The 14,630-nt window shown below is 31.3% G+C and overlaps 2 protein-coding genes across 3 annotated transcripts; both read left to right on the plus strand.

Annotated features, from left to right (window-relative positions):
• Nucleotides 1–1,527, plus strand: LOC107959109 (uncharacterized). Its single transcript, XM_016895089.2, has 4 exons — nucleotides 1–203; nucleotides 318–440; nucleotides 536–697; nucleotides 768–1,527. Exons 1-4 carry the CDS (start codon nucleotides 97–99, stop codon nucleotides 1,312–1,314), a joined length of 939 nt encoding a protein of 312 aa, XP_016750578.1. The 5' UTR covers nucleotides 1–96; the 3' UTR covers nucleotides 1,315–1,527.
• A 10,205-nt stretch (nucleotides 1,528–11,732) lies between these two features.
• On the plus strand, nucleotides 11,733–14,162 carry LOC107959108 (uncharacterized protein At3g17950). 2 transcript variants are annotated; one of them, XM_016895087.2, is made up of 4 exons: nucleotides 11,734–12,118; nucleotides 12,241–12,282; nucleotides 12,388–12,537; nucleotides 13,551–14,162. In XM_016895087.2, the coding sequence occupies exons 1-4, from the start codon at nucleotides 12,107–12,109 to the stop codon at nucleotides 14,007–14,009; spliced, it is 663 nt and encodes a 220-aa protein (XP_016750576.1). In that variant the 5' UTR covers nucleotides 11,734–12,106; the 3' UTR covers nucleotides 14,010–14,162. The 2 variants fall into 2 exon arrangements, with proteins under 2 accessions (XP_016750577.1, XP_016750576.1); XM_016895088.2 differs by lacking the exon at nucleotides 12,241–12,282 and having other exon boundaries at nucleotides 11,733–12,118.
• Nucleotides 14,163–14,630: the final 468 nt, after the last annotated feature.

Genomic DNA, 14,630 nt, shown 5'->3' on the forward strand with positions numbered 1-14,630 from the left:
CCAAAATCTTGATCCAGAGTCCAACTTTTCCTCTTATTTCTTACCATTGATCATGTCTAGAGTCCAACTTAAGCAGTAGCAAGCTAGCAGCCAAAAATGGGTTCTCCTTTATTCCATGAATTCAAGAAACAAGCTTCATTTTTTCTCAAGGAAAAGATTAGAACTGCTCGGTTAGCTTTAACTGATGTTACTCCTGCTCAGCTGTAAGTTTTCTTTTCTTTTCTTTTTCATATTTCCTGTCTTTGGCATATTAAATCCAAGATATAGTTTTGAATTTGTTTGTATTTCCTCTGGGTTCATTTTATTGTTTTCGGTAGATTGACTGAAGAAGTTACAAATGGGAATACATGGACACCAGACACCAGTACCCTGGGTTCTATTTCAAGGGCTGCTTTTGAATTAGATGATTACTGGAGAATTGTTGAGATTTTACACAATAAGTTTGTGTTTTATGAACTATCTATCTCTAATTCATTTTCTTTAGTTTGTGTTTTATGTGATATTCCATTTGATTTTTTGCTTTGTATGAAATCAGATTGGAGAAATTTGAAAGAAAGAATTGGCGAATCTCTTACAATTCTCTGATAGTTCTTGAGCATTTGTTAACTCATGGACCAGAGAGTACAGCAGAGGAGTTTCAGGGTGATAAAGATGTTATAGTAAAGATGCAAGGCTTCCAATGCATAGATGAGAAAGGGTTTGTCCTAAAAACTTCATTTTTCATTTGTCTTTGCATTTGTATGATCTTTAACTTTTTTAATCTGCAGATTCAATTGGGGTTTAGCTGTTAGAAACAAATCAGAGAGAATACTGAAATTGCTTCAGAAAGGACCTGTATTGAAAGAAGAGAGAGCCCGAGCTCGGAAGCTGACAAGAGGGATCCAAGGTTTTGGGAGTTTCAGCTATAGATCCTCGTCAGAAAAAGGAAATTTAAAGGATTCATCATATGGAAGAAGTAATTCTGACTTCAACCATAATGAAACTCACAATTCAAAGCACTACAATGACAACGCACCTTTTGAGGTAGGAAACAAACATGAGAATTTCAAGTCTTGGAGCTGTTTCAATGAAGGACATGGGGTCAAAAAACCTGAAATTCAAACAAGTTTCAAAGAAAACATGGCTGTTATCAAGGAACAATTTCATAATTGGACTGCAATTGCAGAGTCTAACCCACTTTTGGGCAGTGAAAACAATGAACTGAGAAGAGGAATAATGATAGAAGATGATGTCCACCACCCTTTCAACAGCCATGAGAATCAAACTGCTTCTTCAATGCTCCTTCCTAGAGATGGCATTGTTCAAGGATTTTGAGAGATTTTATGGATTTTTATGCTATAACTAAGGTTTTTACCAATGTTTTTACACCTTGTACATATGCCATCGAACTAAGCATCCATGGTTTTTTGCTCCTCAGGGTATAAAAATCTTTCCTTGTTCTTGAAGCTAGATATCTAAACTGAAAATTTTAGGTTAATTTCTTTTTTACCTTTTTGAAGAATAGAAGCTTCAAATTTATATGTTTAATTCAACGTAAGGTTTTTGATTGTCTGGTTTAACAAGGAAAAGTATTTAGTTATTTATCTACAGATGAAGTGATTGCTTGATCAAATATGTATTTGGAAAATCTCATTTTAGTATTACTATATGTTTGAGAGTGAAAACGGGAAGCGTGACGGAAAATATACCAAACCCAACTATATCTGGCTAAAGTGCTTTTGAAGAAGCAGAAGAAGCTAATTTCCAAAATTAGTACTGGCTATGTGAATGGTAAAAGCATAGAGTAAGCTACGTGAATGGACTCCATGCAGCAAGCATCAGAAGAAGATAATACCTGGTACTCAGAGATACTAAGATGGATCCTCCAATCCAGAAGCTATATTCCTTTCTGGTGGAAGCCACCGCCTTAATTTTTATGCTTAGGCCATGACTTCCTTTCTCATTCTGTCTGCAATTCCTGGGATTCTGGGAACATAGTAGATCCACCACTGAGAACAATGTCTCCATACTATCCTTCTTGATATTAACATTCCTTTCTGGTGAAAACAGTTAGTCGAATGAAAAATGAGCAGAAAAAACACATAGTACATAAGAACTGATCCTAGTATTTAACTAAAAATTATGGTGTTGGATTTATAATATGGATAAATTGCAACTATAATATGGAGAAATTGCAACTAACTTGAGGTAACAGCTTGGATAGTAACTTACATGACAGGAGCATTGAAGGTGGTCTCAAACATGATTTGATTTTCATCCTGTTGGCTTTCAGGTTGACAGGAAGAAAAGGGTATTCTTCTGTAGCCCCACAGAGTTAATCGTAGAAGGTATGGTGCCAAATGTTTTGCATATCATCCCAGTTATTAACAATACCTTGCTCAATACGGTATTTACTTGGATTGAGCCTCATCAGCAACATATGCATCTTTCTGACAGATGAACACCCGTGTGTCATGCACGACCCCACAATGCCAGGGAACTCAGCTCTTGGAGCATTGTCTCACAAAATCCAGCCTAAAAAGAGCAAAAAGTATCGCGGAAAAAAAAAACATATGCGAATCTAAAACAAAACTCTCAGAGCACCACCAGATAACTTGTTATCTTAACCATTCCGGTTCCGTTATCACATCAAAATACAAGTAGCTGAATATCCTCACCATTTGATCTTGTATCACCAGTTAAAACCAAACATCACAACATTAAGGTAAGTAAACCCTTAGGCCAATAAGCATGATTTTTTGTTAAAGGAAAATTTATTAATTTGGATCATACAATTTAAACAACAACAACAAAAAAAACAACAAACACCCATTGTAGGCGGTAAAAGACAAGCTCCATCAACAACAAAAAAAATTTACAAGTATAATACCAAAAGAAAACACAAAAAGGAAATTGGATAAGTGTTATATCCTGTAGTCTAGTTAATGAAAAAGGAAAATAAAACAAAAAAACTAACTCATGGAACCCTAGTGTAAAAGAAACCATTAACCATTCTAGATCGAAAACTTAGAAGCTAAGAATAATAAAGTATACACAGATTCCAAACAAGTACCAGAAAAATGAATTAAACTGTGAACGGATACATAAATTCCTACAAAATATTTGCAATACTAATCAAAATCGGATAAGATCAACAATGTTCATAAACCATCCAGGATCAAAACACGAGAAGCTAAAGAATCATAACTTATCCAAATGTTACAGGAACTATTAAAATGAATTAAACTGAGGATGGATAAATAAAATCCTACCATCTAATAACAATTCCAATCAAAATCAGATAAGATCAACGAAACGTAATATTACATAATAAACGAAAAAATGATATACTCACATCTTGTATTCTCTTTTTTTTTTTTCTTTTCCTTATAATTTCTCAGGAACCAAACAGAAGTGAAAGAGAAATCACCCGCCACAAAAGCAACTGGAAATTAGGAGACGAAAGGAAAACTAGAGCAAGATAACCTCTCGGCTGCCCGCCCATTGAGTTCTAGAAGGAGAAACGAAAAAGGAAAAAGAGCCAAAAAATCAAACGTTTTTTAAATTTAAAGCACGAATCGGAAACTTTTTTGTTTTCTAATATTTACCTGGTCCTTCGGTTGCATGCTTCTTTCCAGGTTAAGGAGCGCTTCAAAGTCCAAACCCGTAAAACCGGTGTCCCATCCATCTTAAAAAGAAAGAGTGTCTCGTACGTACGTACATACATACTTCATCTAGCATGTATTCATCAAGGTTAAGTTAAGTTTGGGCCGAGCTCATATTAAGATTTATTTTTTAATTTGGATTCGGCCTCAAAAATGAATTTACTTTTTACCCAACCCAATTTAATTTTAAAAAATTAAATTGGATAGACACAACTTGCTTAGATTTAATTTTTATATTAGTTTTTATTTAAAAATATTTTTAAAAAAATATAATAACTAAATGCATTTAAAACATTTAAAACATTAAAAATAAATTAAAAAATTATATTAAAAAATATATTTTATAGTATTAAATATAAATTTTATATTTTTATATTTTGGGTTGAGTTATTTAGTTGGGTAATTTTTTTTATATTTTGGGTAATGAATTTAATTGTTGTTGGATCAGTGATTTAATATGCATATAATTATTGTAACACCCCCTAACCCCAAACCGTCCCGGAAGAGAGTTATGGAGCATTACCGGAGTTTACAGAATAATTACACACAATTTCATTTACTTTCTTATGTTCATGTCAAAACTGTCTTCTTGAGTAACAGTCACTAAAATATTTATATCTAGAGCTACGAAACTCCAAATTAAGTTCCGTTAATTTTTCTTAAAACTAGACTCATATACCTTTCTATCATAACATTTTCAGAATTTTTGGTTTAGCCAATTAGTACAGTTTATTCCTCAAAGTTACCCCTGATCTACTGTTTGACAGTTTCGACCTTTCTTTACTAAAATTTAATTATCTCATAGCACAGGACTTGGATGATATTCCTGTTTATTTCTCTTGAAAATAGACTCATTAAAGATTCTAAGCATATAAATTATAGCCTGTAATTATTTTTATACAATTTTTAATGATTTTCCCAATTCAGAATAGGGAATTCCAAAATCAATCTGACATTATCTCACAAAAATTCGAATTCATACCAAATTAGTCAAATCCTATTTTATACCATAGCCAAATCTAAATTTATTTATTTCATCCTTACATTTACAATTTCAAAATGACATACACATAAGACATCCTAGGTAATTACAAATAATTAACACACTTTACCTTAATGAATTCGGGATCGGACTGAGATGCTGATTCAACGTTCTATCTTTACTAAACCTGCGCAAGGAAACAAACCGTACGCTGAGTATGGTATACTCAGTGGTATTTCTATAATCCGAACACTTGATAATATAATAATTAAACTTAAAATCACAATGATAAATATAACCATTCATTTATTTATTTTATAAATAAGTTTCATTTACTTACCATAAAAATTCTATACAAGCCATATAACAAACACAACAACATATTTGCTCAATTCTTTTCATTTGCTTACTGTATAAATTCTTTCAATATATTCACAATTCACTTGTATTCACACTTTACTTCTTAACAATATACCATTTTAATTCATTCTAACATCAATCATCATCCATTTGAACTTCACTCATTTCATGAACCTTTTGGTTCATGTTTTCAATCTCATATCTCAATTTCAATTCTCAATTCAATTTCTCATTTCATTCCAATAGTTCAATCAATCAAATTCACTCGATTTATCTTTTCACTTATTTACCACTATTAACAAACCTGAACTTTGACGGATACACGGATCCCAACCCAAACACACCAGTACGGCACATTGTGCCTAAAACGGTACATAGTACCTGATCAGTATACGACACATAAAGTGCCTAAAACGACACATGAGGTGCCTGATACGACACACAAGGTGCCTGAAATACGACACATAAAGTGCCTAATCGGTAAAGCTAGCAAATCCCGTACACTTTCAGATCCTATGGCATGCCAATTATATCCGACTTAGCCCGACTAGTTAATAGGGTATTTGTAACACCCCCTACCCGTATCCGTCGCCGGAATAGAGTACGAGGCATTACCGAGGAGTACAAAAACACTTACAGATAATTTAAATATATTTTCATAACAACTTGTCTCGATTTTATACTATTTCATATTTAAGCTTTACTCACCAAAGTATTTGAAATATCATCTTTATGCAAATAGCACACATGAGGTACATAATTCCATAGTTAAGAATGAACACATTTATCAAACATATTCCATATTCATATATCAATGTCTTACATTTCCATAAATCAATAACCGTCATTTTTCTTGTTTTTCAGATAATTATGTGTAACCATTGATAAGCATGTAATTCACCGTTTCTTCCTGTCAATGACAATTTCAAATGACAAATTCGTGTGAATCAGCTCAACCTCATTAGGTGTTTAAATTCTGTCACTTTGATTCACATACTCATAATTTACTAACATATCTTGTCAAACACAATCTCTGAATGATAAAATCACATAATTGAGCTCAATAATAATGATAACATTACTTACATTTCTTTTTCCACATGTTACATTTACGACTTACCAACTTGTCCATCCAATGAACAGCTTACGGATTTGAGTACATCATGATCTGAAGCCCGAAATCTAGCTGAAGCACATAAGTGCTAAACGGCAGCCCGAAGGCTAATTGAAGCACATAAGTGCTAAACGGAAGCCCGGAGGCTAACTGAAGCACATAAGTGCTAAACGGAAGCCCGGAGGCTAACTGAAGCTCATCAGAGTTGAACTGAAACCCCAAAAGGGTTAACTGAAACTCATATGAGTTAACGGAAGCTCGTACGAGTTAAACGGAAAGCAAACACGAGAATTCGCAACAAATGCTGAATCTCGGTTTACTTGGGTAATTTACCGTCAATTCATCTTTTTCACTGAAAGATTATACTCATTTCCTGCGTTCCGTTCCTCCGAAATTCTCAGTTTAATTTCATAACTTTTGTACATAATTTACTTATTTTCAACAATTAACATACATAAATATTAATCACCATTCATAAAATAATATTGAAATTTAATAATATTAACAAATGGTTACTAAATTTAGTTATATAAACTCACAAGTTCGATTTTTATATTATAGCGATAATCATAATTTCATAATAAATATTCCAAATAAAATATTATATCGTTTCTAATTCAATACTTATTGATTATAATCGGGCATGTAATCAAAATTTATACACGATTCATTCATATATTTTTGTATATTTTTCCTCCTCCTCCTCTCCATCCACATCCTTAGTATAAACAACACACTTGTAGGTAACATTATCTATAATTTTCACTATCTATTTATGTGAATATTCAAGCTGTCCATCTGTGTCATAGTTACTAAATTATTTTTATCTTGAGCTACAGAACTCCAAATTAAGATCTATGAATTTTCCCAGAAACTAGATTCACATATATTCTTACCATAAAAGTTTCATAATTTTTGGTTGGGCCAATTAATACAGTTTATTCATTGAAGTCTCCCCTGTTCTGCTGTCTGATAGTTCCGACCTTCTTCACTAAAAATTAATTATCTTCTCGTACAAGATTCGAATGATGTCCTCGTTTGTTTTTCTTGAAAATAGACTCATTCAGAATTCTAAACATATAAATTTAAGCCTCTAATTATTTTTATCCAATTTTTGATGATTTTCCAAATTCAAAAAAGGGGAACCCGAAATCATTCTGATCTTGTCTCACAAAAGTTATTGTATCTCGTGATTTAAAATTCCATTGCTTACATAATTTCTTTTATAAGAAACTAGACTCAATAAGCTTTAATTTCATATTTTATTCATTCTCTAATTCCATTTCTACAAGTTTTGGTGATTTTTCAAAGTTAGACTTCTGCTGCTGTCCAAAACAGTTTTAGTGCAAAATGATGATTTCCATTTTGCCCCAAATTTCACAATTCATACAATTCAGTCCTTGCTCAATTAACCCCTCAATTAAGATAATTTTCTCAATTAATACTTTTCCTAAACATTATAAGTTATTTCACAACTATTTAAATTCAGAATTTCCACATAAAACTCTAACTTCAAACTCTTTTACAATTAGGTCCCAAACATTCAATTTCTATTCAATTCTTACAATAAAATCAACATATAAACAATTTAAAACTCTAATTCCATGCCAAATCATCATATACTTCCAGAAAATATGTATATAAACTTTCAATTTCTTTCATAGAATCAAAAACTAATGAATTCAACAAGTGGACCTAGTTGTAAAAGTCACAAAAAACACAAAAATTTCAAGAAATAATCAAGAATTGAACTTACTTGGAGTAAAAAATATGAAAAACCAGCTTAATAGAACTCCTCCATGGCGTTTTTCTGATGAGAATGCAGAAAAATAAAGAGAAATCTAGATAATTCCACTTTAGTCCTAGCTTTATTAAGTAAATTTTGCAATTTTCCAATTTTACCCTCAATTCTCCTTATTTTCTTGCTGATTTCATGCCCTTGCCGTTCAGCCCAAATAGACCTTGGGTCTATTTTCCTTTTAAACCCTCTTTCTTTTATCAATTAAGCTATTTAATCATTTTCCACAATTTTGCATTTGATACAATTTAGTCCTTTTTGTTCAATTAACTATCAGAACTTTAAAATTTATTGACGAAACTTTAATACTAACATATTAACACTCCATAAATATTTATAAAAATATTTATGGCTCAATTTAAAATTATCGAGGTCTCGATACCTCGTTTTCGATTCTAATTATTTTAATATTTATTTTTAGTACACTATTCACTATTTTCAATTTTTTTTCCTAACTTCACATTTAATTTATGCTCAATAAATTAATAATATTTCCTACTCATTTGTCGGATTTAGTGATCTCGAATCACTGTTCCGACACCACTGAAAATTAGGCTGTTACAGTATTTCATTCACTTTCTCAATTTAATAATTCTTTCATCAATATCTCATTCAGATAATTACATATATTTACCCATTTTCACAATTCATACAATTTCATTCAATTCAACAATAGATTTCAATTATTCACATTAATTCATAATTCAATACAATTCAATTCATTTTTCAATATCAAATATTCAAATATCACAATCTCATATATTCATATCAATTTCCTCATATTTCCAATCAATATATTTTTCAATATAACATTCATTCAATATTCAAATTTCTACATAAATCATATATATTATATAATTCAATCAATATAAATTCAATCAAAATAATTTCAATCAATATAAATTCAGTAAAACAGATATTCATAAATCAATTCAATATAAATTTATCACACACTAAATCAATTCATTTCAATTATAAAGACACAATACAAATAATTCCCATCTTAATTATTTATCATAATATTTATCCAAAATTCAATTATCATAATTGCATAATATCTCATTCACACACACACACACATATATATTTATAATATATAATTCAATTTAATTCAATCAATATAAATTCATCACATACCAAATTAATCCATGTCCATTATAAACACAATAATTCTCACTTCAACATTTATTAAATGCATTGAATAAAAAAAATATAACAATTAATAACTAGGTTCGGATTATAGAAATACAAACCGTATTTTCTCGAGCTAACTCCCTTTGTCTTTGCCATTTTTTTTCCTTGCTTAGCCGAGGTTTCCCGAGACAACATTAGCAAATTAACTTGGAACCTTTAAAACCTTATTTTTTCCTTTTTCTTTTCTTCATTTCTCCTTTCTCTGTTTCGTCCCCTGCTATTCTGTTTCTTTCCTCTTTTTATTCTTTTGTTTCTTTCTTTTGTTTCTTTTATATATATATAATGACAATAACAACTATAATAAAAATTTATTTAATAACAAATATTTATTTAACACTTGTGCCAATCATTTTTATACACTTGTTTTTCTTCTTTTTTTTATATATATACATATATATTTAATAATTTAATAATATACATAATTCAAGAAAAATCTTGATTTTTCTTCCATTCACCGCCTCATTTCATGGGTATGGCTTAATTGCCATTTTGATCCTTTTATTTTCTATTACTTTAAAATTAAACTTTCACATTATATTCAATTTAATCTTTTATCTAATTATCCTTAATTAAGCTAAATTTACTTAATTAAACTTTAATTAATCACTCACTCAACTTCATAAATATTTTTACTTTTTTTTAATAAATATTTTCTAATCCATTTTTCAGAAACGGTGACCCGAAAATACACTTTTCTAATAACCTTAAAGTTCGGGTCGTTACAATTATATAATATTATTATTTAACATATATAATTAATATAATATTTTTTATAACATAAGATATTCAAGTTGAATCGTATTGGGCTCGGACCAAAAAAATCACCCAACATTCAGCCCATATAAAAAAAATGCTTTAAATTTTACTCAAAATTATTTTTTAAGTCTCGTATTTTATACAAACTTATAATTTTTTGAGCATACTTTTGAACTTAGCTGGATGACCCGATCCATGAGCAAAATTAGACATAATATTCCAAAAGATAAAAAAGTTATATTTAACTTATCAGGTCATTTAGTTGAGCAGGAATGATCGCGTTTAGGAGAGAAACAATTAGGTAAAATATATTTTTGGTTAAATAGATAAAGTTGAATATTTTAAATGAGAGTTTTTGAGTTTAAGTTTTTATTAATTTCATGTAAAAACACACTAATAATAATAATAATAATAATAAAATGATAGATTTTGGGGCCAGTGGGTTTGTCATAATGATCAACAAGACAACTATATTCATCTTGATTCAACAGAAACGATATTCGCCATCCTAATTTAAACCTTTTATATTTCTTAATCATTTTTTTTTATATTTTAAAATAGAGAAGAAATATTCTATCCATTTTTTCTGCAAGCCAATATGGCAGAATCATAGGCAATAAACATTATGATGCAAAACAACAAAGAGTTGGTTGATTCCAATTGCTACTTAACTGCACGGAAAATAAATCATCCCGAAATCCCTTTCAGATATGAAAGGAAAAAAAAAACACTATAACTTTGCTGTAAAGTCCCTAGGTGGACCCTGATACATCCCATTTTTCTGTTTTTAATTAGACCACCAGTTTCTGGTAACTTAAAAACTCAGATATGGCTTTCTTTTGGGGCATGACAGCGAAGATACCGTGAAAACGGCAGTTCATTGGGTTCCTTGAGGCCCATATATTGTGGCCCCTTCAAGTTGAAAAGCTTGGGCTGACTCTACTGTTTGTGGACCAAAGGAAAAGCTATAATCTAATTTATATGTTATTAGATTATGTTAGAAAACATTTTATGTAATTTTTTTAAAGTTATTCAATAATGATTACAATTAGGGTGGTAAAAGAATTATACATAAAATTTATTAAATACGCGTTTCATCATTGGGTAAGTAATTTTCAATTATTTTATTTTAAAATTATATAAAAATACAAAAAAAATTATTAACCCTACAGCAAACCAAAGATTCTATAATAAGAGTACATATAATTTTAATATATTTCCATTTTAAATTTTCGTAAAAGTTGTCCCTGTGCTCTTCCACTACCTCGGATCCTCTTGGATTGTCTCATTAAATTCTTACATCACCATTCTGCCTTGATATTTTTGCAACGTGCCTTTTTCACCGAGTGTCGAGTGATACCCTTCTTCATATTATTTCTTTTTATAATTCTTCATATTAATTTTTAAATGCGAAAGTATAAACAAAATTTGGACAATTAAAGAATGTCTCAACTCTAATAATAATCTTTTTTACTTCAAAATCTAGTTCTCTGTCTTCAATAATTGGAAAACAAAATCAAACAGACCACCATATGAACAGATGCAATTAATTTTATCTGGTTTACTAAAGTTTTACTCGTTTTGGGTCACATATGCGAATAAAAAAAATGTAAAAAATATATATTAAAAATCTATGTTAGTATTAATATAAAGTTGAGTAATTAAAATTATGGTGTTTCAGCTTTTAGGTTTTAATTTCACCGTTTGTAAAATTTTATTATTTTATATAAAAATATATTAAAAAGATAGAAAAAATATTTTTTAGCTAAGATGATGGTCGATAACTCAATAGTATGGAAAAAATTTTACAGTCTTCAAAGAAAATAAGGCAGTTAATAGCAAGTTGGGTATAAAAGTAATTTTGTGGAGGACAACATCTGAAGTTCTCCTGGACATTGGCTTTTGATTAGTTTATTTTTCTCAAAGCTCATAATGATTTTCTTTTTCTTTTTCTCAGTCAACAAAACGAATGAGAATAAAGGAAGAAGGGGAAAAAAAACCCTTCCATTTGATAAGACTCCTTTTTCATTCCATTCTTTTGACCATCTTCGGCTTGTTTTTAATCTGACCTTCCAGTTTCCACTCTATTTCATGACATGTAACCTGTCTTGTTCTTCAATGTCGCTATTACATATGAAGTTATGAACATCTATAACTAGTTTAACTCCATTTGCTCAACTTCCAAGCTTCCTCTTTTGCTTAAGAACAATAAAAAGCATAAACATCCAACTTCAAAAGTACTTTAGCTTGGCAGATACATGGCAATACAGGTAATGACTGTCTTCACTCTAGTTCTTGTGGATTGCCCCAGATTTTTTTTTTATATATATTTTCTATCTTATAATTGAGGGTCACCTTGCTTTCTTCTCATAAGTTCTCTGATTGTGTCCAGTTCTCGTTTGTCGTATTGCCTTCTGTTTCTCAAGACAGTACAGTTATGCTAAGTTCATCTTTTTTTTCTTTTCATTTTATTGACAGTGATGTTCTTTGATCGGAGGGTACTGAATTAAATTTCTGATTTGATTTGATTTGATTGAAGGAAGGAGGTTGGCCGCTGGGATTGCAGCCCCTGAATGTGAGACTTGGATTGGCTAGAAACCATGATTACTCTGGCTCAATTTCATTCAACACTACACTCACTGCTTCTCCAACTTCCTCTGCAGATTCCTCTTCTGATCTAGACACACAGGTCAGTGACTCAGTCGTAATCGCAGCATTTTTAGTTCAAATATTTCCCCTATATTTCTTACATTTTCAATGCTCCTGCATTGACAATCATTTTTGTTTTTTTAACCCCCCTTTTCAGTTTACATATCACCTTTCATGACTAATGAATTATATGATTGTATTGTACTTAAATAGCCTTTTTTTCCCCCAGTTATTGTCCTCCATAACATATAATGCTTTAGACCAAGTTTTGGTATATATTTATGAGTAAAGGCTGTTTTAGAGCCTGTTGTTAGGTTGGCACCTTGAACCTGATTTGGTGTTTTCTAGCTTCTACCATAGTTTTAATAGTCGGGTGCTATTTGATGGTTTCCTTGGGAGTGAGGTCTTCAAGAGCTATCACCACTTAATAATGGCAACAACTGTAGATGGCATTACTTTTTGTAATGACTGGTGCTGGTGATTACAGATAGTACTGTCAGGTGTGACCACACTGAGCAACACTGCTGCTGGATGCTCCTAGCATATAGAAGTCAGATGGTACACATTTTAGGCCCTTTATTTCATGAAAGGGTGCCCTAACATTGTTGGTTTAATTCATGTCCTGTTGTCTGGATTTGATGCCATATATCATCCCTATGTCAACAAACTGGTACAAGTTTTTATAAACGTGTAATGATAAAATTCTATCTGATCATATAATTGTTCGATAACAGTCTTAAACATGTCACTTAAAGCCGCTAACGGAGCCCAAAACTCTGCACTACCTCTTAAAGATTCATTAAGATTGTACGTAATAGGATACTAAATTGCTTTGGTTTGGTTCTGGGATGAAAATTTCTGCTTCTGTAGCAAAATACACTTGGCTTGTTTGATAGATTTTGAGAAAGAACAACCCTATGCATCTTTCTTCTAGTGATTTTCCACCAATCTAGCAGTGATTTCTGTAGATTGATGTATTAGATGATCATTTGTACACTTCATACAAAAGGCATCCATTTCTGGTTTGTTAACTCTTCGATTGCTTGATTTCAGTCGACGGGGTCTTTTTTCCATGACAAGAGCGTTACACTTGGGAGCCTCATTGGTGTTTCTAGCATTTTGGAAATGTCTAAAAGATCTGTCAAAGGTAGGAAAATCGAAGCCCCCAGAGAAAAAAGAAGCAACACCAATAACAGGTCAAAAGTTGGGCTATTTTCCTTGTGCTCAAGGGATAGTACTGATGCTGAGGATGTTGATGCACCATCGCTCGGCCACTTCCTCACAGAGAAAAGGAGGGCCGCCGGTGAATATAGAAGGACCCACAGTCCTACCACTACTGCCTATGGACCGGATGAGCTTGCCTTGGCTCAGCCTAATTCAGAATCGAACACGCTATTTGTTAATGGCTGCGTCGCTCCTCCTCGAACAAGTTCTTGTCACGCTGCAGATGATGATAACAATTATGGAGTTCCAGTGCTGTTTTCATGCATGTGTGGACAGCCCTCCCTCTAAACATGCCTTGCATTGGCACCTAACTTGTTGGTCTCATATATTCTGATTGAGTTTTTATGTATGTGTTAGGAACTGTTAATGTTCATTTCCTTTGTGATTTCTTCATTTTTTTCTTCAGTTTTTAGCATAGAAATGGAATCACTCTTCCTTGAATCTTGATCACTTTTAATGCACTTAACATTTGAGTGTTTAATAACCATAGAATTTAGTTAACGAAACAAGGCCAACAGCATCCTCTGCTTGGGTCAAGCCCACGGCTAATCTTGTTAATTATCCAAGGTCAAGATCATCTCCATCTAAACCCCATGATCTTAGTGTCCGCAACGAGTTCAAGTTTTAATTCGAAGTACATTAATTCAATTGATGCATGGTATATATATATTTTTTGAGGGAATCATTTTTAAACTTTAAAATGCGAATATTCAGTAAGTTTATAATTCAAAACTTACTATGTGATACACAATTTATTTATTTATTTATTTGAAGTCGGGATAAAGGGCCAATGAAATTTTAATATAGTCTGTAAAAGTTAATCTATTGGATCTTAACTATCTAATTTAAGATTTATTATGTGAAATTATGTGTCAGTTAGTCCAATTCATTAGCTTAACTACAATATGA

The sequence above is a fragment of the Gossypium hirsutum genome, chromosome A05 (genome assembly GCF_007990345.1).
Source record: "Gossypium hirsutum isolate 1008001.06 chromosome A05, Gossypium_hirsutum_v2.1, whole genome shotgun sequence".
NCBI lineage: Eukaryota > Viridiplantae > Streptophyta > Magnoliopsida > Malvales > Malvaceae > Gossypium > Gossypium hirsutum.

Coding starts and splice junctions, on each gene's coding strand:
- LOC107959109 (XM_016895089.2), top strand. CDS start 97: ATGGGTTCTCCTTTATTCCATGAATTCAAGAAACAAGCTTCATTTTTT. Junction 204..317: donor GATGTTACTCCTGCTCAGCT/GTAAGTTTTCTT, acceptor TGTTTTCGGTAG/ATTGACTGAAGAAGTTACAA. Junction 698..767: donor CAATGCATAGATGAGAAAGG/GTTTGTCCTAAA, acceptor TTTAATCTGCAG/ATTCAATTGGGGTTTAGCTG.
- LOC107959108 (XM_016895087.2), top strand. Junction 12,283..12,387: donor CTGTTTCTCAAGACAGTACA/GTTATGCTAAGT, acceptor ATTTGATTGAAG/GAAGGAGGTTGGCCGCTGGG. Junction 12,538..13,550: donor CTTCTGATCTAGACACACAG/GTCAGTGACTCA, acceptor GCTTGATTTCAG/TCGACGGGGTCTTTTTTCCA.